This window comes from Lepus europaeus, chromosome 20, assembly GCF_033115175.1.
Source record: "Lepus europaeus isolate LE1 chromosome 20, mLepTim1.pri, whole genome shotgun sequence".
In the NCBI taxonomy this organism is placed as follows: Eukaryota; Metazoa; Chordata; class Mammalia; order Lagomorpha; family Leporidae; genus Lepus; species Lepus europaeus.
In genome coordinates, this window is record NC_084846.1 from 5629966 (window position 1) to 5657758 (window position 27793).

Below are 27793 nucleotides of genomic sequence, written 5' to 3' on the forward strand. Positions count from 1 at the left end.
GCTTTCTCGGCCACGCCTGGGGGCGTTCCAGACCCCCGCTGCCCGCCCTGGGGTTCTGTGTCTGCCCACTGTGGAGGCTGTGGGCACGCCCTGTCCCTGTGCTCCCCTGGGTGCCAAGGGTGAGCGTGTGACTTCCTGTCCTTCATGGAGGGGCGCGAGGAAGGGCTGTGCGTGGCACCTGCGCCTCAGGCCACGTGGCGGAGCCGAGAGGGCGGGGTGAGGGCACTGGGTTTTGGCTGCAGGGCTGGGCCCCGCCGGCACTGACCGTCTCTCCTTGTGTCGCAGGAGTCCTTTTCCGAGCACTTGGGGTTCACCGGCGGCATCGTCCAAGGGTGAGAGGCATCCCCCGCTGGGCGGCGTGGGCAGATGTCCCCGGGGTGGGTCTTCCTCCAGCTAGTGTGGCTGCACGGCTGTTGCCTGTGCCTGATCTCAGTTAAAGAACCCATGGAAGGGAACCCTCTGCCCGTCCCTGGAGGCGGGTCCCTGCCTCCGCCCCTCCCAGCCCCGTGACCCTGGGCAGTCAGCTCCACCGCTCCGCCCCTCCCAGCCCCGTGACCCCGGACAGCCCTCTCCACTGCTCTGAGCCTGGGTGCTGGCGCTGCCACAGGCACCTGTTCCCCCATGGCTGGGTTTTCCTCAGACTGCTGTCAGCCCTGGGGATGGGATGTGGCTCATGTCTCTGCAAGTTCACCAGTGGAGACAGCGTTACTGAAAACGGCCTTCCTTAAAATAATTTTTTAAAAAGATGTATTTAGGGCCAGCGCCGTGGCTCAACAGGCTAATCCTCCGCCTGCGGCGCTGGCACCCTGGGTTCTAGTCCCGGTTGTGGCGCTAGATTCTGTCCCGGTTGCTCCTCTTCCAGGCCAGCTCTCTGCTGTGGCCCGGGAAGGCAGTGGAGGATGGCCCAAGTGCTTGGGCCCTGCACCCCATGGGAGACCAGGAGAAGCACCTGGCTCCTGGCTTTGGATCGCGCGCTGTGTGCCGACCGTAGCGGCCATTTCGGGGGTGAACCAATGGAAGGAAGACCTTTCTCTCTCTCTCTCTCTAACTCTGTCAAAAAAAGAGATATGTTTATTTGAATGGAAGAGTTAAACAGAGAGAAATGCCTTCCATCCACTGGTTCCCTCCTCAAATATCCACAAAGGCCGGGGCAGGGCCAAGCTGAAGCCAGGAGCCAGGAGCTCCATCCAGGTCTCCCACATGGGTGCAGGGGCCCAAGCGCTTGGGCCATCTTCCCTGCTTTCCCAGGCACGTTAGCAGGGAGCTGGATCCCAAGTGGAGCAGCCGGGACTTGAACCAGTGCCCAACAGGGATGCCAACCTGGCAGGTGGTAGCTTAACCCTCTGTGCCACAACACTGGCCCCCAAAAATTTTATTTAAATCTATTTTTAAAGGCAGAGAGCCAGATTTCCCATCTGTTGGTTTATTTTCCAAGCACCCACAACACCTGGGGCTTGGCCAGGCTAAAGCCCGGAAACTCCATCCTGGTCTTTGTGGGTGGCAGGGACCCGGCTTCTTGAGCCATCGCTGCTGCCTCCCAGGGTGGGTGTGCGTGGGGAGCTGGGATCGGGAGTAGGGCCTGGGCTCGGACTCAGGCACTCCCATGTGGGTGTGGCTCCAGATGCCCGCCCCTCGAAACGTCCTGCCTAAGACCACCATCACCTCACAAGGCGCAGGGCTGTCCCTGGTCGTGTTCCCCGCACCACAGGGCATCACAAGGTCCCACTTCCCACTCTGGGTCCTGGCCCCTCTGCCTGCCTCAGCTTCCGGATCTGTGAGCCAGGGCTGCTGGGCCACAGTGACTGAGGGGCTCAGGGCCCTGGGTACCCGGGCTGGCAAGTTGTGGCACGCGCCAGGTGTGCACCTTCGCTCCTGGGATGCTCCAAGGACAAGGCAGACTGGGCCCGGCTTCCTGGGAGTGTAGACAGCTGCTGTCCTGCCTTGCTTCCCGGCAGCACCTCTGGTGTCCTTAGAGGTGTCAGGTTGGAAGCTACGGGTGTGGTCACCCTGGTGGTGTGCCCTTGGCCCCCGGCGGCCTGACCTTGTTTATTTGGGCCGATGACCACATTTCTGAAATGGGCTGAGGAAGCTGCGCTGTGCCCTTTGGGCAGACAGGCTGCTGGGCGCTGGGGGCCGTCGCTCACCCGTGTCTCCCTCCGCGCACCAGGCTGGACCTGTACCGTGCCTCGGGGAAGTTCGAGCTGCTCGACAGGATCCTCCCGAAGCTGCGCGCCACCAGCCATAAAGTGCTGCTCTTCTGCCAGATGACGTCCCTCATGACCATCATGGAGGACTACTTCGCCTACCGTGGCTTCAAGTACCTCAGGCTCGACGGTGAGGCCCGGGGCTGGGCAGGACCGGGCTCAGCAGCAGGCAGGGCGCTGCAGGCCTGGCGCCGGGCTCAGGCTGCGTGTCCTGAGTCGCTCGTGCCCGGCAGTCCCCATGGCAGCGCCCCACGCACCGTGGGTGTGGATGCATGCCTACACCCAGGACTGAGACCCGGGGGTGGGCGTGCACTTGCTCCGGCACAGCTGCGCCCAGGTGTGCAGGTGATGTGCGAGGGGCTTTCCCCACACACACACATACACACCCTTTTTTGAGAGGCAGACACAGCCTAGGAGCTGTCCTCGCTGGTTCGCTCCCCAGATGCCCATAACAGCTGAGTCTGGGCCAGGCCAAAGCTGGGAACTCAGTCCAGCTCTCCCCAGTTGTGTGTTAGTGGGAAGCGGGCCCAGGAGCCGAGCTGGGACTTGAACTCTGGCACTGTGGTGTGGGAGGCAGGTGTCCCGAGTGCAGCTCGACCTGCAGCAGGCGCCCACAATCCTCCATCTTGGCCTTGCCCTGGGGCTGCCTTCCCAGCCCTCCATGCACCTGCTCAGGGAGCCCAGCAGAGGCCGCCCTGCCCTCTTCCCCGCTGTGGTCTGGGGCTGTGAGCCATGTTGCCCATCTCTGTGGTCTTTACAGCAGCCGGGGGGCCATGGCCCTGCCTCAGGCCAGCCCGGGAGCTGGAGTCGGCCCTGCACCTGCTGTCGCCCAGCCCCATTTGCCGTGTCCCCTCACGGGACAAATCAGTGCGTCTTTCTGGCCCTATGGCCTGAGCACACGGGAGCTTGGGTAGGAGGCCTGGTGAGGGGCCCACTGGGCACCTGGGCGGTCAGGAAGGCCATGGAGTACATTCCCCGCCCTGTGTAAGCCAGAGGGGTTAAGCGAGGTGACCCAAAGATGGAGCTTGGGACCCGCGGGGACCAGCAAGGCCAAGGAAGCCCAGACCTCCCGGCAGCTCCCTCTGCTCATTGTACTGTGTCTTGTGCGGGCAGCGGCATCATTTCATGGGCTGGGCTGGGCTGGGCTGGCCACCCACCTCTGCAGACGCCCACCAAGAGCGTACCCCATGTGTGCACCCAGCTCTCAGCCCTTCCTGGGGCTTGCTGCAGGGCCACCTGCACAGAACACGTGTCTGTCCTCCTGGGGCTCCTGCTCCTTAAGCTGAAACCACACCCCCTTCACCGAGGCACCCCCTCCTGGCCCAGTGTTCTCCCGCACTCTGCTCCCGGAGGCTGAGGGCTCAGTCCGCAGCTGGAGTGCCTCAGGGGTCATGGCCACAGGCACTGAAGGTCTGTTCAAAGAGCCGGCGGAGGTGGAGGGAGCTGGGTGATTGTGGGGCGATTGTGGAGGGGCTGGGGAGGGTGGGCCCGCAGGCCAGGACGGGATTGCTCTTCCTCCCAGCATTGCAGCCCCTCCCGCTCCTCTGCCTGAAGCCGCCCCTCCTCGCCCTGGGACAAGAGTCCCCTATAAGGCTCCTGGGATCCTGGCTCTACGGCCTGTGAGATCGTTCGGTCTGGCCCTGCCGGGGCCACCGCAGCCGGGAGTTGAAATTCAGTACATCCACGCGGGCTGACTTTTCAGCTGATCATTTTGTGTGGCCCGCGAGTGATGTTCCAAGTGTGCAAATGGCCCTCGCACTAAAAGGCTCCCACCCCTGCTCAAAAGTCTCTCTCTGATGTGGGGAATCTGCCAGCCCCTGGCCTGCAGTGCAGTCCTCTGTCACTGTCTACCCGCCCCAGGGCCCTCCTGTGTCTTGGGGGACAGTGGTGTTGGCACCTGAGCTGGTGCCACAGGAGGTATCGGGCCTGTGGCCTGTGCTGCAGCCCTTCCTTTAGTTCTCTGTGTCGCGTGGTATCAGCCAGGGCCTGGGGGAAGGAGGTGGGCACTCACTGGTGGCCCACACGGAGAGGGCGTAGCCGGAGCTGTGTGTCTCTCCTACCTGCTGAGCTGTCGTCCTATGCCGGCAGGAACCACCAAGGCGGAGGACCGGGGCATGCTGCTGAAGACCTTCAACGAGCCCGGCTCCGAGTACTTCATCTTCCTGCTCAGCACCCGCGCCGGGGGCCTGGGGCTCAACCTGCAGTCGGCGGACACTGTGATCATCTTCGACAGCGACTGGAACCCCCACCAGGTGCGGGGGCCGGGGGCAGGGAACAGCATCCATGTCCACGTCGCCACCTGTGGGCCACCCTGGCGCCCAGGACGTCCTCTGTGAGAGCCGCCCCATACTTCCTGAAGGCGGCTGCTGTCCTCTAGAGCCACCTTTTCCCTCAGAGGCAAGCGGTGTGTGCCCTTGTAATCCTAAAAATGTCTGGGGCTGCAGGTCGGCGCCATGGCTCACTAGGCTAATCCTCTGCCTGCGGCGCCGGCACCCCGGGTTCTAGTCCCGGTTGGGGCACCGGATTCTATCCCGGTTGCCCCTCTTCCAGACCAGCTCTCTGCTGTGGCCCGGGAGTGCAGTGGAGGATGGCCCAAATCCTTGGGCCCTGCATCCTCATGGGAGACCAGGAGAAGCCCCTGGCTCCCGGCTTCAGATCAGCGCGGTGCGCCGGCTGGCTGCGGCCATTGGAGGGTGAACCAATGGTAAAGAAGACCTTTCTCTCTGTCTCTCTCACTGTCCACTCTGTCAAAAAAAAAAAGTCTGGGGCTGCGTCACTAAGCCGGAAGTGGGGTCGCTCTGAGACGCTAAGGTGGAAGTGGGCTCGCTCTGACACACTAAGGCTGAAGTGGGCTCGCTCTGAGACGCTAGGGCAGAAGTGGGGTCGCTCTGAGACGCTAAGGCGGAAGTGGGCTCACTCTGAGACGCTAAGGCGGAAGTCAGCTCTCTCTGAGAGTGCTCCCCGCCTGCTTGTCTCCTTCACTGTGTCCATGGCCTTGGGCCCGCAGAGCCAGCACCGCCTGTTTATAAGGAGGGGCCGTCTTGCCCCGGATTCTACTGTACCACGTTTTACTCAACATGGGAGCGTGAAGAGAAGGGTGCTGCTGGCTTTGCTCAGCCGTCTTGCGCTCTCCAAGCCTTTGCCTGCCGCCCGGCATCCCAGCGCTTTATGTCCTGGCCCCTGGCAGCCCCTGATGGGGCACACAGGGCTCTCCCAGCCGGTCAGGGCCGGCTTCGCTCACGCCCATTGCCTGGCTCTCCCCAGCCGGTCAGGGCCAGCTCTGCTCACACCCATTGCCTGGCTCTCCCAGCCGGTCAGGGCCGGCTCCACTCACGCCCTTTGCTTGGCTCTGGTTCCCTTTCTTGGCGTGACCACCGGGGCTGGGTCCCTCGCTGGAGCCCAGTGCTCTCAGTGCCCAGCCCTGGGGAGGGCATTGCTGTGCCTGCAGCATTGTCTCCACATCCTGGTTGTTTGTGCCACGCCCACTGACAGGCGAGAGTGTGCACTTCCCGCCCGGCGTCAGTGAGTTCCTCGTGGTCAGATGGGTGCCTGCGAGCAGGGGACTGGGCTGTGCCCCCCTGCCGCAGGCATGGACCTGTGGAGCCTGTCCCCACCACTGTCGGGCACAGAGGCCCCTGCAGGCCAGGGTCATGCCCGTCCCCACCAGCGGCTGCCCCGGTCCATAGCCTGCCCATGCAGCTCCTGGCCCAGAGGCGGGACTGTGTGAGAGCCTGCTCACTGAACTTCAGATGGTGATGGAAGGGAGTCTCTGTCACAGCTGCCCCTCCGCGGGGGCTGGCCCACCATTCACTTGGGTAACCCGCGCAGGGTCTGCCTGAGAGGCTTCAGTCTGCACTGTGTTCTGAGGCTCAGAAAGCTTGGGCGGGGCGGCGCCATGGCTCACTTGGTTAATCCTCCCCCTGCGCAGGCACCCCATATGGGCGTCGGTTCTGTCCTGGCTGCCCCTCTTCCTGTCCAGCTCTCTGCTGTCGCCTGGGAGGGCAGTGGAGGATGGCCCAGGTGCTTGGGCCCTGCGCCTGCATGGGAGACCAGGAAGGGGCACCTGGCTCCTGGCTTCAGATCAGCACAGTGTGCCGGCCGTAGTGGCCATTTGGGGGGTGAACCAACGGAAGGAGGACCTTTCTCTCTCTCTCTGTCTCTCTCACTATCTAACTCTGCCTGTCAAATAATAAAAAAAAAAAAAAGAAAGCAAGCAAGCAAGCAAGCAAGCAAGCTTGGGCTTGGAGCCAGCTTGCACAATAGGGAGGTGGCAGGGCCCACACAAGCCAGGCCCCACTACGGTGCTGTGTGGCACTGCTTTGTCCTGTATGTGGTGCCCTCTCCTGGTGCGTGGCCACGCTGAGGACACAACTCGGGGTGTCCCCTGGAATGGCAGCAGGTGCCGGGAAGGGTGAACGTGACAGTTGTGGAAGAACTCGGGGCCTCTCGCCCCCCAGGACGGCGGGCACGCTGCCTTCAGTTGTGAGCCCCCAGCTCACGCAGCCGCTGCTCAGGGTGGGACTTGGGCCAGGCTGGGGCGGCCCCCGGAGCGCGAAGGCCCCGCTGTGCATCCGACTGATGGGCGCCCGCTCCCGCAGGACCTGCAAGCGCAGGACCGGGCACACCGCATCGGGCAGCAGAACGAGGTGCGCGTGCTGCGCCTCTGCACGGTGAATAGCGTGGAGGAGAAGATCCTGGCCGCGGCCAAGTACAAGCTCAACGTGGACCAGAAGGTGATCCAGGCCGGCATGTTCGACCAGAAGTCCTCGAGCCACGAGCGCCGCGCCTTCCTGCAGGCCATCCTGGAGCACGAGGAGCAGGACGAGGTGAGCCCCGCGCCCCCCTCCCCGCGTGAGTGTGGACGCGTGAGCGGCTCGCAGTTTCGTTTTTCCACCTTTTTTGCATTTTTATTTTTTTTTTATTTTTTTATTTTTTATTTTTTTGCATCCCTTTGGAGTAAAGGGAGTGTGGGCTGAACGGAAAGAGGATGCGTACTTGCTTTTTCTTTGAAGTGGTTTTTTTCTGAGCTGCTGGTGACAGACGCCGGATTGGCAGCCCTGGAGACTGAAGTCCTCTATTTATCCACAGAGCAGACACTGCAGCACGGGCAGCGGCAGTGCCAGCTTCGCCCACACTGCCCCTCCGCCAGCGGGCGTCAACCCCGACTTGGAGGAGCCACCTCTAAAGGTGAGGGGTAGTTCAGTCTCCACGCCCATTCCATCCTCGGCTCGCCGGCGGAGAGGCCAGCAAGGGCCCTGACCCCACGGAGCGTGCGTGTGCGTGTGCGTGTGAGCCTCGCTGCCGCGTGGGTCCCCATCCACCGCAGCCGCACTCGGACCTCCAGCTCGTCGCCCACGGATGCCGCCCAGCCCGGCCCCTCCACTCCCAGACTAAAGGTTTGCCGTCTTGTAGGAAGAAGACGAGGTGCCCGATGACGAGACGGTCAACCAGATGATCGCCCGGCACGAGGAGGAGTTCGACCTCTTCATGGTGAGCGCCCCGCGGGGCTGGTGACAGAGGCGCAGCCTGCAGGCCTAGTGATGGCGCCGCTGGTGTCCCCCGACCCGGGGAGACCCAAGACAGCTGGCGGGGTGGCCCACGCGTTGGGGTCTGGACTCGTGAGCCACAGGGACAGGGAGACACATGCTCTCCTGTGTTCATGGAGCCCCTCGGCTCCACCAAGTGCCCGTCCCCCAGAGCCCACTCGCTGGCAGCACCCAGGGCCTCTGCTCCAGGTTAGCCCCGCCCACGGCCAAGGGCTGAGGGGCCTAGGCTCAGAAGCACCTCGGCCCTGGCGACGGCTCGCAGCTGGAGCAGGCCTCTCGGCCCCTGCGGCCTTGTGCCATCCCCAACCCGTCCTGCCCTGCCCCTGCGGCCTTCCCACCTCCCCCAGCGTCTGTGCCCAAGGCAGAGCCCCAAGCCAGGGTCTGTCGGAGCCATCAGGCCGGGCCAGCCACCACCAGACCTGAGCTGCTGCTTCACTTAGCCATGGCAGCCGTGGCCTTAAGGGCAGGGAAGTGGCCCCCGTGAGCGCAGCCTGGCACGTGGCCAGGGCTCCCGTGCTGACGCCGCTCTGACTGCCCTGCCACCGGCTCCACAGCGCATGGACCTGGACCGCAGGCGGGAGGAGGCCCGCAACCCCAAGCGGAAGCCGCGGCTCATGGAGGAGGACGAGCTGCCGTCCTGGATCATCAAGGACGACGCCGAGGTGGAGCGGCTGACCTGCGAGGAGGAGGAGGAGAAGATGTTTGGCCGCGGCTCGCGCCACCGCAAGGAGGTGGACTACAGCGACTCCCTCACTGAGAAGCAGTGGCTCAAGGTACATGCTGCCAAGGGCTGCAGCCCGCGCCGCTTGGCCGGGCTGCACAGAGCTGGGCCTGGCTGCCAGGTGCTGCCTCGGCCCCAGTCCTGAGAGGCTCCTTCCGCCGGTCTTGGCCGTGCTGCGTGATGGCCTTTGAGGCCTCTGGTGTGGGCCAGCGATGCTCGGGTCCTCTGCCTCCCTGCTAATGTGGGAAGACCCCTGCTGTGGGGACTTGTGGTACAGTCAGCGCCAGGGTCCACCTGGCCCCGGGCTCCGAAGTGTACCGCCCACCTCAGCAAGGGGCTGGCCGGGCACCTGTCAGTCCACAAGCGGTGATAACAAGCGGCATAGCATCCGGGGCCCTCGGGGTCGGGGGGTGCTAACTCGGCAGCCCCAGCTGAGGGGTGCACTCCACGAGCTGGGCTCCTCCCTGGCCAGGGGACTGGAGAAGGGTGTAGGCTCCTTCAGGCCCGAGCCAGCGGCCCTGCGAGCCGAGGCTCAGGCCCAGGTCCAGGCACAGCTGACCGAGGTTTTGCCCTCTGCGGGCGGCAGCTCCTTGGGCCCCAGCAGCTGCAGGTGGCTGGGCAGTGGGCAGCGCCTGTGGGCTCTCCTGACTCGGCCTCCCAGGCAGCAGCACTGAGCGACCACTCAGACCCCTCCCCGCCTTGGGGGCTGTCCGCAGAGTCCTGCCTGACAGCCTGGCCCCGAAGCAGCACTGCTGGGAAGGCTGTAGAAAGCCTCACGGCCCTGCTCGGGGCTCCCGACCAGAGCTCGCCCGCCGTGCTGTGCGCCAGGGCCGCAAGTGAGATGTGGGGTGCACATCTAGCCTCTCCTCTCCCCCGCCCCCCAGAATGCTCCAGGGCCAAGAAGGGAGTCTTTGAGACAAGGGCACGAGCCCAGCCCCAGGCCCATAGCACAGCAGGGTGTCAGCTCTCGGGTGAGCCCAGTCCCCGGGCTGTAGCACAGCAGGGCCGTCAGCTCTCTGGTGAGCCCAGCCCCGGGCCTGTAGCACAGCAGGGCCGTCAGCTCTCTGGTGAGCCCAGCCCCGGGCCTGTAGCACAGCAGGGCGTCAGCTCTTGGGCTGTAGCACAGCAGGGTGTCAGCTCTCTGGTGAGCCCAGCCCCGGGCCTGTAGCACAGCAGGGTGTCAGCTCTGGGTGAGCCCAGCCCCAGGCCTGTAGCACAGCAGGGCCATCAGCTCTCTGGTGAGCCCAGCCCCGGGCCTGTAGCACAGCAGGGCGTCAGCTCTCCGGTGAGCCCAGTCCCCGGGCCTGTAGCACAGCAGGGCCATCAGCTCTCGGGTGAGCCCAGCCCCGGGCTGTAGGACAGCAGGACCGTCAGCTCTCGGGTGTGCAGCCCCCTGCTTCGAGGCCCTGGGTGCCTCTCCCACTTGCCGTCTGCCTATGCGCTGATGTCCTGTGCTCCGTTTTGTTGGGTGTGACTTCCTTATCGTGCAATTCCTGTTTAAGGTATAGAGTTCAGTGGTTTTTAGTGTTTAGAATTGGGCACCACAATCAGTTTTATATTAAGATTCATTTATTCATTTGAAAGGCAGAATTAGAGACGGATTTTCCATCTGCTGGTGTTCACTCCCCAAATGGCCACAATGGCCGGGGCTGGGCCAGGCTAAAGCCGAGGCTGGGAACTCCATCTTCTTCTCCTACGTGTGTGGCAGGGGCTCGAAGTACTTGAGCCGCCATCCGCTGCCATCCTGGGCACATCAGCAGGGAGCTGGGTGGGAAGTGGGGCAGCCGGGACTTGAACTGGCATCCACAGAGGATGCTGGCATTGCAGGCAGCAGCCTAACCCTCTGTACCACAATGCCAGTCCCTGGAGCGTCCATTAAGAGGCTGAAAAAGGGCCAGTGCCACCATCCCATAGGAGGCCAGTTTTAGTCCTGGCTGCTCCACTAATGATTCAGCTCTCTGCTGTGGCCTGGGAAAGCAGTGGACAATGGCCCAAGTCCTTGGACCCCTGCACCTGTGTGGGAGACCTGGAAGAAGCTCCTGGCTCCTGGCTTCAGATCAGTGCAGCTCCAGCCATTAGAGCCATTTGGGGAGTGAACCCACAGATGGAAGACAGACACTCTCCCTCTCTCTACCTCTGTCTCTCTTTAACTCTGCCTTTCAAATAAATAGATAAATCTTTTTTTTTTTAAGATTTATTTTATTTATTTGAAAGAGTTACAGAAGGGGGGGGTGGTCTTCCATCCGCTGGTTCACTCCTCAGATAGCTGCAACGGCCAGAGCTCAGCTGATCCAAAGCCAGGAGCCAGGAGCTTCTTTCAGGTCTCCCACGTGGGTGCAGGGGCCCAAGGACTTGGGCCATTGTCCACTGCTTTACCAGGAACATAGCAGGGAGCTGGACCAGAAATGGAGCAGCCGGGACTAGAACCGGCACCCATATGGGATGCTGGCACTGTGGGCCAGGGCTTTCACCCGCTGCGCCACAGCGCCGGCCCATAAATAGATAAATCTTAAAAAAAAAAAAAAAAAAAAGCAGAAGTCATAGGTCCTATTGGATCATGAATTCAACCTTAAAAAAAAAGGCAGAGGCCGGCGCCGCGGCTCATGAGGCTAATCCTCGGCCTGTGGCGCCGGCACCCCGGGTTCTAGTCCCGGTTGGGGCATCAGTTCTGTCCCGGTTGCCCTTCTTCCAGTCCAGCTCTCTGCTGTGGCCCAGGAAGGCAGTGGAGGATGGCCCAAGTGCTTGGGCCCTGCACCTGCATGGGAGACCAGGAGAAGCACCTGGCTCCTGGCTTCGGATTGGCTCAGCGCACCGGCCATGGCGACCATTTAGGGGGTGAACCAACGGAAGGAAGACCTTTCTCTCTGTCTCTTCTCTCTCACTAACTCTGCTTGTCAAAAAAAAAAAAAAAAAAAAAAACAGAGAAAGAGGAGGAAGCCAGCTGCAGCCTGTGGCTCATTGTCTGACACCCACAACGGCAAAGCAAGGGCTCAGGCCGACGCTGGGAGCCTGGAGCTCCAGCCAGGTCCTCCGTGTGGGTGGCAGGGACCCGAGGGCTTGAGAGCCACCCGCTGTGCCCAGAGGCTGCCCTCGCAGGGACCTGGAATCAGGCGTCCAGGCAGGCGTCACATTCAGGCACTTGGAGCACTGGTAGCCACACACGGCCTCCGCAGGACGGTGTTGGGTCAGAAAGGAGCCCCCCCCCCCGCCCTGGGGTGTGCATCATCCTCCTGGCCCGGGAGGCACTCGCCTCCCCACCCCTGTGGCTTGCCTGTGTGGACGCCGGGAGGCAGAGCAGTCGCCCTGCGTGGGGCTGGGTGCCGCCTGGCAGCCTGGCGTTGGCACCTGTCCAGGTGACTGGGCATGCTGTATCCAGCTGTTGTGTGGACAGGAAGGGCTTCAGAAAGTTCATCCAAAATGAAATTAAAATACAGGTTTCTTTTGGTGCAAAAATATGTTGAGCTCTGCACATCTTTTTTAAATTTTTATTTTTTTAAAGATATATTTGTGTATTCGAAAGGCAGGTACAGAGAGGGGGAGAAGTCTATCTGCTGTTTCACTCCTCCGACGGCCTCCAGCCAGGAGCCAGGAGGCTCATCTGGGTCTCCACTTGGGTGGCGGGGGCCCAGGCTGGATCGGAAGTGGAGCAGCCGGGACTTGCCGACTGCTGCTCGTGTGGGAGGCCCGCGGCGTAGGCAGTGGCTTCACTCCCTGCACCATGGCGCCAGCCCCGAGCACGTCTTCTTAAATGTACATTTTGCGTGTACTTTCTGAAGATGCCTGCTGTGTTTGTTGTCTCTTGGAGGCATACCTACGTGGGAACTTGCTAGAACAAAGGGTCATCTTGGGGTTAATCTTTTCGGGAGTGGCTGACCACGTCTCGTTCCCACCGGTGGTCACGAAGGTCTCCTTTCCGTACATCCTCCCGACTCGTGGTCTCACCTTTGGACTCTAGCCTTCCTTGGGGTGTGCAGTGGTGTCTTGTGGTGGTGGTTTGTGTTTCTAAGATTGATTGATTGATTGATTTGAAAGGCAAAATGACCGAGAAAGAGGGGGAGCTGCTCCATCCACTGGTTCGCTCCCCAGATGGGCGCAGGAGCCAGAACTGTGTCCGTGTCTCCCGTGTGGGGAGTAGGGGCTCGAGCACCTGGGCCGTCACTGCTGCCCCTCGGGCGCTTTGGCAGAACGCTCAGCTGAAATAGTTTATTTAAGGGTTATTTTATTTACTTGAAAGGCAGAGTTAGTGAGAGGCAGCCAGATCTTCCATCTGCTGGTTCACTCCCCAGGTGGCTACAATGGCTGGAGCTGGGCCAGGCCAAAGCCAGGAGCTTCATCTGGGTCTCCCACTTGGGTGCGGGGACCCAAGCACTTGGGCCATTTTCTGCTGCTTCTCCCAGGCCATTAGCAGGGAGCTGGATGGGAAGTGGAGCTGCAGAGATTCGAACCAGCGCCCACGTGGGATGCTGGCATCAGAGCAGCACCTGTACCTGCTGCACCAGAGCGCCGGCCCCCTCTCTCCCTTTGACGGTGTCCCCTGGAGCACGGCGGGCCCTCGTGCAGTTGATCTGTTTGCTTCTGTGCGTGTGCCTTGGTGTCATGTCAGAAACCTTTGCCAAACTCAGCGTCACGACAGGAGCTCGACCCTCGGTTTTCTTCTGAGAGATTTATACTTTGGGCGCTGCATTGAGGTCTGGGAACCATGTGTTGTGTTGTTGTAGTTGTTAAGGCTTATTTATTTGAAAGGCAGATTAGAGGTAAGCGTTATTGGCAGAGACAGAGACCTTCTCTCCGCTGATTCGTCCCCCAACAGCTGCGACAGCCAGGGCTGAGCCAGGGGCTCCATCCGGGTCTCCCACAGGGCTGCAGTGTCCCAAGCACTGGGGCATCTCCCACTGCTTCCCGGGGCACATTGGCAGGGAGCTGGATCAGGAGTGCAGCAGCCGGGACCAGCACTCCTATGGGATGCCGGCACTGCAGGTGACAGCTTAGCCCACTGTGCCACCAAGTAGGCCCCTGGAAACCATTTTGAGTTAAGTATTGTATATGGGGGTTCTGACCCCACTCTGTGGGAGCGCCCAGTGGCCCCGCACTGTTTGTTGAGCACTGAGCACTGACTTTTACACGTAATAGAAATACACAGCCGTCTCTCAGGCTGGGCCCCCTTTGGGCCCCCGCCTGGCAGCCGCGCTGGTGTCAGGTGCACCAGAAGCCTCTGTGCTGCCGCGGGCCCTGCTGGACTGCCCGTGTTGCTGTGTCTAGGCCGCCATCGTGAGCCTCCGCAGGGCCTGGGCGGTGCGGCCACTGCATAGCCACAGCCACATCTCGTGGCTGCAGGCGCCGTTTTGTGGGCACGTCACTGGAGCCTCGCCTGCACCCACGGCCCCACCTCCCTGTGTCTTTCATAAGGACACTTGCTGGGCGCCCGTCTCCGGTCCTGTCTGACGGCTTCCAGAGAAGCCACATCGAGGCTGCTGGAGGAAAGGCCCCTCCTCCCCCTTGCCCGCCGTGCGTCCTCCCTGCCGTCCCGTCAGCTCTCGGCTAAGCTCGGCCCCGTCCCTGACAGGACGCATTTCCTGCCCTGTCCTCAGAGCCCGCTAACCCTCCGGGCTAGCCCCAGACACTGGCCACCATGGCCGTGGCTGTCATGTCTGATGAGAGGCTCCCTTCCGTGGGGGGAGGGCCCCTCGGGCTCTGTTTGCTGCCCTGGCCTCCGTGGCAAGGCCTGCTGTGTGGGTCACCGTCCTGACCGGGGCTGTCCCTCGAATGGCCAACCAGGGCTGGTGCTGTGGTGCAGTGGGTTAAAGCTCCGGCCTGCAGCGCCGGCATCCCATATGAGCGCCAGTTCCAGTCCCAGATGCTCCACTTCTTATCCAGCTCTCTGCTCATGCACCTGGGAAAGCAGCAGAGGCTGGCCGCAGTGCTTGGGCCTCTGCACTCATGGGAGACCTGGGAAAAGCTCCTGGCTCCTGATCAGCTCAGTGCCGGCCGTCTTGGCTGTTTGGTGAGTGAACCAGTGTTTGGAAGAGCAGAGGCTGGCCGCAGTGCTTGGGCCTCTGCACTCATGGGAGACCTGGGAAAAGCTCCTGGCTCCTGATCAGCTCAGTGCCGGCCGTCTTGGCTGTTTGGTGAGTGAACCAGTGTTTGGAAGACCACTCTGTGGCTCTTTCACATAAGACAGACCAGGCTGTTCCTGGGATCCAGGCCCCTCCCTCTCTCCTCTGGTTGCAAGTTCCCTCAAAACCCGGGCTGGCTTTGGCTTCCCTTTGGCTTAGGGGTGAGACGGGCAGGGATGAGAGCTGTCCCTGTTCCTGCCCTGCCCCTCAGTGCCGAGGGCGGAGGATGGCCGGAGATGGCATCAGATCCAGGGACACCGCCTCCCCAGCCTCCCCCGGCCCCAGACAGGGAGACGAGTGGCGCCCGTGCGTGTGCCTGACGGGGCCGGGGTGGCAGGCACGTACAGCACCCAGTGCACCCGATTCCCTGAGCCCCGCGGGTATTGTGTAAGCTCACAGACACGTGAAGTGAGAACATGGGTTTTTCATGAACTTTTTCAAGCCCTTTTTTTAAGATTTTTTTTTTTTTTTTTTTTTTTACTTGAAAGGGAGAGGAGAGGCAGAGAGAGAGAGAGAGAGAGGTCTTCCATCCACCAGTTCACTCCCCAGTTGGCTGCAACAGCCAGAGCTGTGCCGATCTGGAGCCAGGAGCCAGAAGCTTCTTCCAGGTCTCCCACTGGGTGCAGGGGCCCAAGGACTTGAGCCATCTTTCACTGCTTTCCCAGGCCACAGCAGGGAGCTGGATGGGAAGTGGAGCAGCCAGGTCTCAAACCAGTGCCCATATGGGTTGCTGGCGCTTCAGGCCAGGGCGTTAACCTGCTGTACCACAGCGCCAGCCCCAATTCCCGCCCCCCCTTTTTTGACAGGCAGAGTTAGACAAAGAGAGAGAGACAGAGAGAAAGGTCTTCCTTCTGTTGGTTCACCCCCCAGATGGTTGCTATGGCCAGCGCCGCTGCGCCAATCCAAAGCCAGGAACCAGGTGCTTCCTCCTGGTCTCCCACGCGGGTGCGGGGCCCAAGGACTTGGGCCATCCTCCACTGCCTTCCCGGGCCACAGCAGAGAGCTGGACTGGAAGAGGAGCAACCAGGACAGAATCCGGCGCCCCGACCGGGACTAGAACCGGAGTGCCAGCGCCGCAGGCAGAGGATTAGCCTAGTGAGCCGTGGCGCCGGCCTTTTTTTTTTTTTTAATTTATTTTTCTTTGAAAGTCAGAGTTGCACGGAAGGAAGGAGAGGCAGAGAGAGAAAGGTGTCTTCCATCCGCTGGTTCACTCCCGTCGGCCACAACAGCCAAAGCTGTGCCAATCTGAAGCCAGGAGCTTCTTCCCACATGGATGCAGTCCTTGGGCCATCCTCCCCTGCTCTCCCAGGCCACAGCAGAGCACTGGACCGGAATTAGAGCAGCCGGGACTCGGACTGGTGCCCATGTGTGATGCCAGCACTGCAGGCGTCGGCTTTACCCGCTATGCCACAGTGCCAGTCCCAAGCCCTCTTATCTAAAATTGGCGGTGGGGGTGGGGAGGGCGCTGACGCTGTGGTGCAGCAGGTAAAGGCTACCACTTGCAGTGCCGGCATCCCATGTGGGCGCCGGTTCGAGTCCTCGCTGCTCCACTTCTGATCCAGCTCTCTGCTGTGGCCTGCAAGAGCAGAAGATGGCTCAGGTCCTTGGGTCCCTGCACCCGCATGGGAGACCTGGAGGAGGCTCCTCCTGGCCCCTGGCTTTGGATTGGCGCAGCGCCTGTCGTTGTGGCCATCTGGGGAGTGGACCAGTGAATGAGAGACCTCCCTCTCTCTGCCTCTCTATAACTCTGCCTTTCAAATAAATAAGCAAATCTTTTTTTAAAAAAAAAATGCCATTAAAAGAATTGGCAGAATTTTGTAATTTATCAGAATTTTCGACAGTGTGTGGGGACCACCTAAACAGCAGCGTCCTCGGTGTCACCTCTGGGTGGCCTGGTGCCAGGCCTGCGTGTCTTCTGTTAGGGAGGCTTAGCCCTCGTCTCTGGAGGACAGGCACACGTGCGGCGCTGGCCGTTCCGCCCCGAGCCAGCCTCCCTGGGCGGCCGGGCCCCCGGCTGTGCGCGGCGGCCTCCGCTGGTCACCCCGGGTGCTGGCTGTCCTATTCTACCACTATTGACCCTGAAGGCCATCGAGGAGGGCACGCTGGAGGAGATCGAAGAGGAGGTCCGGCAGAAGAAGTCGTCGCGCAAGCGCAAGCGGGACGGCGACGCCGGCTCCTCCACGCCGACCACCAGCACGCGCAGCCGCGACAAGGACGACGAGAGCAAGAAGCAGAAGAAGCGCGGGCGGCCGCCGGCCGAGAAGCTGTCCCCCAACCCCCCCAACCTCACCAAGAAGATGAAGAAGATCGTGGACGCCGTGATCAAGTACAAGGACAGGTAAGCCGAGGGGGACCCCGGCGATGGGAGCGCCCGCCGGGGAGGGCACGCGGTGAGTGCGAGGGCCTGTGCCACGGCAGAGCGGGTGGCCTCCTGGCCCTCCTCTTCTCCCGCCCTCGCGGCCCTCCTGTGGGCCTGGGTCAGGTTCGCTCCCCACCTGTGGTCCCGTTATGGCCACAGGGTCAGATATGAGGTGGGGTGCAGTGGCCACGGCCCAGTGTGGACCACGTGTCCGTCCGCCTGTGCACCGTGTACCCCTGTGCTCGGGCAGGTCATGCGAGGCCGGCCCTGACCCACCCAGGCGTCCACCGCCCAGGCGCACTGGCTGTTGCGACAGTGCCTGTGCTGGGAGGTAAGTGCAGGACTGAAATGTGCAGGAGGATGCTGTGGAAACAGCCCCTCCCAGGCTTAACCTGCTGAGAGGGGTGCCTGTGCCGGCTGGGGCCGCAGCGCAGGCAGAGCCCCAGCCCTGCGCATGCGCACTCCGGGAGGCAGCAGGGAAAGCCCGCACCCTGTGGGAGACCGATGGAGGCCTGGTTCAGCCTGGCTTCAGCCTGGCTCAGCCCTGCTGTTGCGGGCATCTGGAGAGTGAACCAGAGATTTCTCTCTCTCCCTGCCTTTCAAATAAGTACATTTTAGAAAATGACTGTGGTGAGGAGAGGTGAGGGTGGCCTTCAGGGAGCCTGTGTGGCTGTGAGCTCTGCGTGCAGGAGCTCAGGAGTCGCCGCTGGCCAACGTGGACGGCCAGAGTGCTGCAGGGTGTGGGTGCGAGCCCCCATGGCCTCGGCAGCAGCAGAGTCTCCTCAACTGGACACGGAAGCCACTGACCATTCCTGAAGGGTGGATGAGGCATCGCAAAGGCCATGTGTTCGCCAACGACCATGGCCCTGTTCGGGGACGGCTCCTGCTACAGCCCAGGCAGGGCCAGTCCGCGTGGGAGGAGCACCAGGAAGTACCCGCTGAAGCCAGCGCCGGAGGCCTGCACAGGCGCTGCAGGGACACGGGGCAGGCGGCCCCACCTGCTTGTTGGGGTGCCCGGCCTCCTAGCGGCTTCTCGGTGCAGGCGGAGCCTCCAGCCCCAAGACCAGTCAGACAAGGGCTCACAGAAAGTGAAATCAGACGATTATTTGGTGCAAAAGTTGTGAAATCCGAGCTTACAGAAGATCTTCCAAAGCGTCATGGAAAACGTGTATTATCAAAAACTGCAGGGGTTTCGATGTGTGTTTGCGCCAGAATAAACTTCTCATGCTTTTTGATAACAGAGTTAGAGATGGGGAGACAGATCTTCCTTCCCCTGGTCCACTCCCCGGACAGCCACAACAGCCAGGGCTGGGCTTGGCTACACCCAGGAGCCAAGAACTCCATCCGGGTCTGAGCCAGCTTGGGAGTGGAGCAGCCGGGACTCCGGCCTGTGCTCGCAGTTGGCAGCTCATTACCCCGCTAGGCCACATTGCTGGCCCCTTCTCTGAACATCTCTGGAGGCCTCTCGTCCACCCCAGAGAGAGTGTGTGTGTGTGTGTGTACACGCGCCCACCCTCCACAAGACCCGCACCAGCACCTCCACGGCGGCTCCGGCCATAATGACCCGCAGCGTCTGTCCACCGTGGCCTCTGTGCCGTTCGACCCCGCAGGCTTGGACTCCTACAGCTGACGGACCTTACATCTGAAAGGCGGCGGCCGCCGGCACGCACCCACCTCCTGCGTGCGCCAGTTCCCTGAGGGGCACACGCTGAGCCCCAGCGAGGGCATGGCGGGCTGACCTCGAGGCACGTGCCTGCGTGACGCCACACTGCGCCTCCTGACCAGGGACAGCTGGGAATACTGCACGTGGCCCCTCGGGATTCTCAGGGGGAACCACGTCATTTGTCCATTGTCTCTGTCATGCTGAGACTGGCTGCAGAAGCGCCCTTGGAGTCAGACTTCCTGGGTCAGCCCGTGGCAGCCGCTGAGCCGGCGGGCCAGACCCACCTGTGCCGTGGGAGCCAAGACCAGGTGTGCCGGGGATGCTGCACACGAGTGGGGCGGGAACGGTGACTGCAGGCAGCCCTCCAGATACCCGCAACAGCCAGGGCTGAAGCCCAGAGCCCAGAGCTCCATCCGGGTCTCCCCCGTGGGTGGCAGGGACCCCGGTACCTGAGCCGTCAGTGCTGCCTCCCAGGGTGTGCGTGAGCAGGAGGCTGGAGTCAGAAATTGGACCCAGGCGGGCGCTCCAGTGTGGGATGTGGCCTGGCCTGGAGAGAGTGGTGGGCAGGTCCGACTGTTGGCTGTGCGCGTGTTCGCCGTGACGCCGGCAGCCACGCCAGGAAGGCTGCGGCGGGGACCCGATCATTCCTGCAGGGCTGCGAGCGCCCTGGGAGCTTGGCTGACTGGAAACTGAAGGGGAAGGAGGCCGTGCTGGGGCCTGTCCCCATGACCCCCAGGCTCGCCCCAGTCACCACCGTGTCACGGCCGAGTGACCCGGGGCACAGCGACAGCACCTGGTTCCTCCGCCTTCGGAGCTGCGGGCAGCGCTGGCTCAGTGTTCTGCCGGCCGGGGAGGCCTTGGCGTCCGGGCGTTGAGCTGGGAGGAGGGGCTCCTGCCCCAGAGGTCAGAGGTCGGCTTAGGCTCTGGGCCGGGGCTGTCTGTGCTGCCAGGTGGCCTCTGGGTCACAGGGCCACAAGAAGCCAAGGCAGCACCCGGGTGTCCTGGGCCACGTCCCCGGTGTGTCTGGGAGGGTGCGAGAGCAGTGCGACCGCCGGAAGGGACATGGTGACAGGGTGGACGTCAGCCAGGGCGTCTGCCCCAGGGACGTTCAGTGCCCCTGTGCTCGGGCCAAGCCGAGGCCCAGGTGTGGAGCTGGCTACCGGCAGCCATGGGGCAGAGCTGCCCCTCAGAACCAGCGGGGCTGGCGGCCCAGCAGCGGGGACTGCCTCCAGGCCTCTTCCCCAGGCCGCAGCCCACGCGTGGAGAAGCGTGTTTGTGGGGGCCGTCGGAGCCTCCTCACTGAGACGTGAGCAGCAGCGCTCTCCAGGGGACAGAGTCCCAGGGCAGGGGGAGGGCAGGGGGAGGGCACAGGGAGGGCAGGGGGAAGGCACGGGGAGGGCGGGAGGCCTGGAAGCCCAGCCATGAGCTGTGCCTGCAGCAGGAAAGGCACGGGTGCAGTGGGCCCACCCTGGTCCAGCGACTGTGGGTGCGAGCCCCCTGCGGCTGGCTGGCTGATGCTGCGCTCCCTGTGACATGGTCAGAGTCCGTCCCTGGCCGTGGCGCCCCGCCTCGTCTGTGGGCCCCATACAGCATGGGCATGGCCTTCACCGCCCACCACACGCTCTGCCTCCAGGGCCCCGGGGGAGCCAGCGCCCTGGTGAGACCGCACATTTTTCTGCCAAGGGAACAGCAAATAAACGTCCCCGATGGTGGCAGACGGCGTCGGGCAGGTAGCAGGAGTCACACAGCGAGACTCGGGAGAGCCGGAGAGGAGGAAGAGAGGATCCACGGGCAGTTACCGCTCCAGGGGACACAGGCCACACTGATGCAGGGAAGCTTGTCCAACCTGTGCTCGGATCCTCCGGGGGCCCACAGGTGTCGAGCACAGACACACCTCGCCGGAGAGGGGAGAGCTGTGGTGGTGACAACAGGGCCCCGGCCTGACCCATTCCCACCAGGAAGCAGTCTCCAGGCTGCTGGGCCCTGGCCCCGGCCATGCCACCTGAAGCCTGGGTCCTCCCTGGCCCTGAAGACTGGCCGTGGCCTTGTCACATACTCGGGTCTTCCTCGTGGACAGGCATCGTCCCCAGTGCCACGCCCTGGCCGTGCCCTGCACTCAGAATCCCACGTCCCACGGCAGCCGGCACCAGGTTTCCTAAACCTTCGGTGACAGCATCACGTTCACTTCCTGGTTTGCCTTCATGAAACCCCACAGTGAGCTCTGTGGGGGCGGACAGGGGGCCTGGGGTGAGGCCCCCTCACGATGGCGAGCCGGGGTTCCCCTCCCGCTCAGACTCCAGCTTCCTGCCCGTGTGCACCATGGGAGGCTGTGGGGATGGCTCCGGTTGTTGGGTCCCCAGCACTCAAAGGGGAACCCCATTTTGAGTTCCTGGCTCCGACCCCAGCCACTGTGGCACTTGGTGATGAACCAGCGACAGGGAACTGTGTCTTGGGCTGTGGTGTGAGGCGGGCATGTCCCAGGCGCATGGAGGCTGCTGGCAGTGGCGTTGAGGTCCCCAGGGAAGTTTCCGTTCATTTCCTGTGAGAGCATTTTGTCTACTGCACACCCACACACACGTGTGCCGGCCGCCCAGGGTGGGCTCCTGCCTTGGGTCTGGAGCCAGGCCTGCTCTGAGAGCACAGCGGGCGCCGCAGACAGGAGGGCTGGGCCTCCACTCACCGAGCCACAGGACAGGCCACACGGCCGCGAGGGCACGACTACGGGCATGCTTGGGCAGCGTGCGATGGGCGCCCGGCGCTGTGGGCGGAGTATCCCCAAGTACAGGAGCGTCGAGTCCTCCACAGCCCACCTCTGCTCCCCGGCCTGTGCCTGGTGGCCCCGCACAGGGACCAAGGCCGTAGCTGGAGACAGAAGGTGCTTCCCGAGCTGTCCCGTAGGAAGGGGAGGCCCGGTGGCTGGTGCGGTCCCACGCGCACAGGGAAGCTGGCGCCGTGGTGGAGGCCAAGGATCCCTCCCATGGAGGACTTTGGTCAAGGTCTCCAGGAATTACAGAAGCCCCTGGGGTCCTGCCCAGACGGCTGGGCAGGTGCACCGCTGCTGCTTCCTGGCGGACGTCGGCGCCCCGGGGCCAGGCTGACGCCCTCATGTGGTCACTGCGTTCTCCAGGATGGCGGCCGTGAGAACAGGGGGCACGCAGGCCTGCAGCGGCTCTGTCCTCTGGAACCGTCTAGAAAGGGAAGCGGGTGCTGGTGACACGGCCCGGCTGGGCTGGTGCGTGCAGCCGCGTCTCCGGGCCCGACCTTGCAAAGCCCAAGTCGGGAAGCCGCGGGGGAGCCAGGCGGGCTCCTGGCAGCAGGACCCAGAGGAAAGCGTGGCCAGGGCGTGCGGAGGAGCGGGAGGCGCCCGTTCCTCCCAGGCCTCGTGCTCACGGGCTCCCGGTGCCGCCGGCCAGCGCACGTGATGCCCCCGTGAGAGCGGCCTCAGCCGTGCGGGGAGCCCTGCGCGGTTCCCTCCCGGGAAGCTTCCAGAAGGAAGCCGCGTCTCCTTGAACCCCCTGGGCCGGCGGGGCCCGGGGGTGACGGCCGTGTCCTTGGCTTGCAGTAGCAGTGGACGGCAGCTCAGCGAGGTCTTCATCCAGCTGCCCTCCCGGAAGGAGCTGCCCGAGTACTACGAGCTCATCCGCAAGCCGGTGGACTTCAAGAAGATAAAGGTAACAACCCAGGCTGCGGGAGGAGCAGGAGGAGAGGGGGAGATAGGTGGGGCCGCGGACAGGGCAGAGCTGGACAGGGGTCGTGGGCGGAGCTGGCAGGGCAGGGCCCGGTGGGGCGGGGCCTTGCTGAGCCGCCCGCCCCCTCCCGCAGGAGCGCATCCGCAGCCACAAGTACCGCAGCCTGGGCGACCTGGAGAAGGACGTGCTGCTGCTCTGCCAGAACGCGCAGACCTTCAACCTCGAGGGCTCCCTGGTGAGGCGGCCTCTTTGCTCCCCGGGCGGGGGGGTGGGGGGGGCTGCACAGGAAGCCCCGCCCCGCTGGGCTTTCGGGAGGGCACCTGAGAGGGGGCAGCCTCCGAGCCCCGTCCCCGCCCCGCCCCCTGACGCCGCCTCCGCCCCCAGATCTACGAGGACTCCATCGTCCTGCAGTCCGTCTTCACGAGCGTGCGGCAGAAGATCGAGAAGGAAGACGACAGCGAGGGCGAGGAGAGCGAGGAGGAGGAGGAGGGCGAGGAGGAAGGCTCCGAGTCCGAGTGTGAGTCCCAGGGGCAGCCGTGGGGCCTGGGCGCAGCCTCGCTGTCGGGGTGGGGTGGGCGGGGGCCCCGCCCGGCTCCCAGGCAGCCCCGCGCTCAGCCCCGTTTCCGGCCGCCCGCAGCCCGCTCGGTCAAGGTGAAGATCAAGCTCGGCCGCAAGGAGAAGGCCCAGGACCGGCTGAAGGGGGGGCGGCGGCGCCCCAGCCGCGGGTCCCGGGCCAAGCCGGTCGTCAGCGACGACGACAGTGAGGAGGAGCAGGAGGAGGTGAGCGGAGCCTCCTGCCCAGGCTGGTGATGGGGAGCGGCACAGGCACAGGGCCTTCCCCGAGGTGCCCTCTGAGTCTAGGGCTGCGGCTGCTCACGGAGCCCTGCCAGACGAGGGCGGGGCATCTGCACTGCTCCCCCCAAGAGCCCCCGTGCGCAGAGCAGGGCGGGCCCGGAGCCCCCAGTGCAGGGGGTACAGCGGGGAGGGCCCGGAGCCCCCAGTGCAGGGGTGCTGGGTGCAGGGGGGCAGCAGGGAGGGCCCAGAGCCCCCAGACGGAGCCCCCAGTGCAGGGGTGGGGGACCACAGGGAGGGCCCGGAGCCCCTCAGTGCAGGGGTGCCCGGGGGGGACAGCGGGGAGGGCCCGGAGCCCCCAGTGCAGGGGTGCCGGGTGCGGGGGGCAGCAGGGAGGGTCCGGGCCGCGCGACTCCTCTCCCACGCTCTCCCGCAGGACCGCTCCGGAAGTGGCAGCGAGGAGGACTGAGCCCACATTCCAGAGGCTCCGGGCCGGGCCGGGCCGAGCCGAGCCGAGCCGCAGTAGCCCTTAGCAGTCGGGTAGCAGAGGTAGATCCCGCCCTGGTAGACGTGCACACGCAGAGCCCTCCACAGGCGCGGCTGGCTGGGGCGCTCCGCGGGCCGTGGATGCATGCGTAGCCGCCCGCGCCTCGTACTGTACTCACGGACAGGTCACTCTCGCCCGCCCGGGGGCCATGTCGGTGTCACTGGATGTCAGACGGTAATAAATTAAACCAACCACAGCCGCTGCCTCCGTCCGCCGGCCTCACTGGGGGCCCTCCCCTGCCTGTGACTCCCTGGCTTCCCCACGCCCAGCGCCGGGCTGTGGTCTCTGTGCACAGAGCCTGGCCTTCATTCTGATCCTGTTTGCCCTGCCGTAGCGGGGACTGGCAGCCCCATGGTTCCAGGCGCTGTGGACGAGGGCGTGTGCAGCGCCCGCGCCAGTGCTGGGTCAACTCTGTTCCCCCTCAAGGCCTGGAGCCGGTGCCTCCGGTTCGGCAAGCAGCACCACACACCACACCTCCATCCCCCCGTGCCTCATGGGCCAACATGGCTGCTGTGGCCCCTTGTGTCCAGTGCACTTCCCAGTATTGGCAAGTAGACAAGGGGGGAGGAGGGCCCAGGCCAGCCTCACGCTCACCCACTGACCACACCCCACTGCGGGGACGCATATGGCACACGCCTCCCTGCCCCATTGGCTGTCGGGGTCTCAGCCTTGTCCTGCCCCTTGGAGGCTGGGTGGCCTGAGGGCGTCGTCACCTTTCTTCCGCATTCCCCACGTGACCGCTAAGGCGGATGACCGGCCCGACAGGCGTCCACGGGGACATGGGGACACGCGGGCAGGGCCAGAGATCAGGCCTCTGGCACTGACCTTAACCCCAGGGCCCGGAGCAGCAGCTTGGCTCTCAGGTGGACGCCGGCTGCTCTCCTGGCCTTTGCTCCGGCGCCGGGCCGGCTAGGCGGCCGGGTCCCCAGTTTCCCTGGCTCGCTGCCCTGCTGCCGATGCCCAGCCCTCGGGCCTGGGGCGGGGGGCTCACTCCCTTCTCACAGGCGTCACAGAGGGGCCCAGAGAGACAGAGCCGAGCCGAGTGTGGGGGCAGTGGGGCCTCAGCAGGGTGGCTTGGACTGGAACCAGGTTGTGCATCGCCCAGCCCACGTGGTCTTCTAGAACCTTCTCCCCAAGTCAAGGCGTCTGATTTTCCTTCCACTGAGTTTGGGCGGGTCTGGGCTCGCCAGGAACACAGTGCGGAGGAAGCAACAGTGGCGCTGGCTGACAGCTTCACTCTGGAGGCCGCCATCTTGGGGAGCAGCCCCCCAAAACCACAGCTGTTTCCAGTGGCCTCAGACACCCACCGGCCCACCCCACGCCGGGAGCACCCGGCCAAGCCCCTCCCGCGGTGTTCTGGCCGTGGAAACCACAAGAGCCAAGACCCAAGTAAGGGAGAAACCCCTCAGAACACGTGGTGGGCAGGAACCCTGGCCGCGCTGACCCAGCCGGCAAGGAGGGGGCTTCGGCACACACGGGAGTCCAGATGCCGCTCTGTGGCACGTCAGCACGGCAGACATTTAGAGAGAGCTCCGGCAGCGTGTGCTCCAGGCGCACCACACCCAAGCTGCAGCAGAGGGTCCGGCAGGCAGGGAGTGGGGCCCAGGAGCCGCTTCCCGGCTCCACACCCGTGTCTGTCACCGCGAGAGCTGGCTTCTAGTTTCTGATGTCCCCGATAGAGTAGTGAGAGAATCCTTAGCGTCCAGAGAAGTCACACCGACAGGCACCGCCCAGCTCACAAAAGTGACAGGATGAGCACCCCTGGGTCCTCCCCTCACAGCACAAGTCCCCGGTCACCCCCGCCACCCCCGCTCTCCCGGCCTCCAGCCCTGCCCCGCACACGCCCGGGCACTGCACTGCCACTCCGCTCAGCCCCCCTCACGCGACACCCACAGTGGGAGGGCGGGGCCGGGACCTCAGCCTCCCCACACCCCACAGGAAACCACGGGGCCTTCTGTCCCTGGCCATGGCACATGCTCCGCCCTGCTCCCGCCCCGGCCAGCTGAGCCCGGAGGCATCTGTGGGTCTCCCTCAAAAGGTTTGCTGGGGCCGACAGTGTGGCGCAGCGGGTGAAGCCGCCACCTGCAGTGCCGGCATCCCATAGGGTCACTGGTTCGAGTCCCAGCTGCTCCACTTCCAGTCCAGCTCCCTGCTGTGGTCTGGGGAAGCAGCGGAGGACGGCCGAGTCCTAGGGCTCCTATCACAAAGGAGGCCTGGGTGCAGCTCCCGGCTCCTGGCTTTGCCCGCCCCAGCCCAGCCTGCTTCAGCCATTTGGGGAGTGAACCGGCAGGTGGGAGAGCTGGCGCTCTGCCTCTCAAATAAAAATTTTTTAAGGATTATTTATTTGAAAGTTACAGAGAGAGAGCTTCCATCTGCTGGTTCAATCCCCAATTGGCCGCAACAGCCGGAGCTGTGCCGATCAGGAACCAGGAGCTTCCTCCTGGTCTCCCACACGGGTGCAGGGCCCTCACAGATGAATTGCATGTTTGGGCTCCACCCCGAACCATCTACAGACCTACAAGTGTGCAGAAGCCATGGCGCCCAGCGAGGCGGCAGCCGCCCAGGGAGCCTCCCCGGCCACCTTGGCTTTTTGCATTTTTATCGACTTTCAGGTTTATTTCATTCACTCATTCACTCGTTCACCTGCGGGTCACTGAGCCCCGGGGAGCCAGGGGGGCCAGGGCGGAGGAGGCCCGGGCCCTTGCGCCGTGTGCCTTCGGGCGGGGCTGTGTCCACGTGCTGCGCGGTCACCGGGGGGCTCCCACGCACCTGCTGACAGCCCACTGGATGACTTCTCCATCCTGGGACTACGTTACCCGAAACGCAGAGCGCGCAATTTCCCCTCATTGGCTGGCTTGAGTCATGTCCACCCTTGGACCAATCACAAAGGCTGGGTGTGGCCCATGCAAATCGCAATTTCCCCTCATTGGCTGGCTTGAGTCACATGCCCAGCCCTGGACCAGTCACAAAGGCTGGGCGTGGCCCATTCTAATTGGCCAGTCCTGGGTCCTGGGCCCAGTCCAGGGTTGGGGGCTGGTGGGGCAGATGCCCCCGGGGGCTGGGAGGGGTCCCAGGAGTGGGCGGCCCAGCCTGCAGGTGACAGGAAGAGGACCTGGGTACTGGGACGCGGCGCCTGGCCTCCCAGGGGCCCCAGAAACGCAGGCCGCGTGCCACGCCTGGAGCAGCCGTGCCTGCGCGGGCAGAGGGGGGCCCGCGGCCAGCGCAGGGGCCCGTGGCACGGCTCCTGCGAGGACTCATTGGTGAGAAGTGATCAGGGCGCCCGGGAACATTCTAGATTTATTTGAGAGCCAGAGTTCACACCCACTGGCTCATCCCCCAGGGGCCTGCCAGGGCCAGGGCTGCGCAGGGAGCCAGGAGCTCCAGCCAGGTCCCCCAGGTGGGTGCCAGGGGCCCAGGGGCCCAGCCACCACCTGCTGCCTCCCAGGTGCGCATAGGCAGGGAGCCAGGCGTGGGACACAGCTGCCTTGACGTCTAGACCACAGGCCGAGGGCCAGCTCCAGGAAAGAAGGTTGACTGCCTCAAAGACCAGCAGGATTCTACAAACAAGACCAGGGCCTGCCATGGCCAAGACATGTGTGAGGCTTCCAGCCCCGGGGGGCTCCACTCCGGTCCAGCTCTCTGCTGTGGCCTAGGAAACCAGGGGAAGATGGCCCAAGTGCTTGGGCCCCTGTACCCGCGTGGGAGACCCGGATGGAGCTCCTGGCTCCTGGCTTCGGATCAGCCCAGCTCCAGCCATTGCGGCCATGTGGGGAGTGAACCAGCAGATGGAAGACCTCTCTCTCTGTCTCTACCTCTCTAACGCTTTCAAATAAATAAAGTAATTTTTTTTAAAAAAGAACAAGAACAGAAGATAGTGCAGGTCTTCAAAAACACAAAGCAGAGAATTCCCACGTGAGCTGGCGGCCACTCCTCAGCGTGCCGGGAGTCGGGTGTGCGCCTGCGCCCCAGTGCCTGGACCCCCAGGGCCTGGCGGGGAAGCGAGTCGGGACCCCTGCTGCTGCAGACCCGGGCCGGGCGAGTCCCAGCTCTGCCCCCGCGCACCCTGGGAAGGCCACACCCAGGCCCCTGCCACCGCCGTCGGGGAGACCCTGGTCCGGCGCCAGGCTCCTGGCTTCACCCTGGCCCAGCCCTGGCTGCT

General features: G+C 63.8%; 1 protein-coding gene across 6 annotated transcripts in view; it reads left to right on the forward strand.

Annotated features, from left to right (window-relative positions):
- Nucleotides 1-23850, forward strand: part of SMARCA4 (SWI/SNF related, matrix associated, actin dependent regulator of chromatin, subfamily a, member 4) — an 86669-nt gene extending 62819 nt beyond the window's left edge. For 2 of the 6 annotated variants that reach the window (XM_062179545.1, XM_062179546.1), the window contains exons 23-35: nt 286-332; nt 2168-2334; nt 4293-4456; nt 6803-7030; nt 7293-7391; nt 7617-7694; nt 8305-8523; nt 16669-16922; nt 22169-22277; nt 22429-22530; nt 22680-22812; nt 22933-23075; nt 23524-23850. In XM_062179545.1, the coding sequence (XP_062035529.1) occupies nt 286-332; nt 2168-2334; nt 4293-4456; nt 6803-7030; nt 7293-7391; nt 7617-7694; nt 8305-8523; nt 16669-16922; nt 22169-22277; nt 22429-22530; nt 22680-22812; nt 22933-23075; nt 23524-23556 (1776 nt within the window). In that variant the 3' untranslated portion in view covers nt 23557-23850. Of the gene's footprint in view, nt 1-285; nt 333-2167; nt 2335-4292; nt 4457-6802; nt 7031-7292; nt 7392-7616; nt 7695-8304; nt 8524-16668; nt 16923-22168; nt 22278-22428; nt 22531-22679; nt 22813-22910; nt 23076-23523 lie in introns of all 6 variants that reach the window. The other 4 variants (XM_062179548.1, XM_062179547.1, XM_062179550.1 and 1 more) reach the window with 4 other exon arrangements.
- Nucleotides 23851-27793: the final 3943 nt, after the last annotated feature.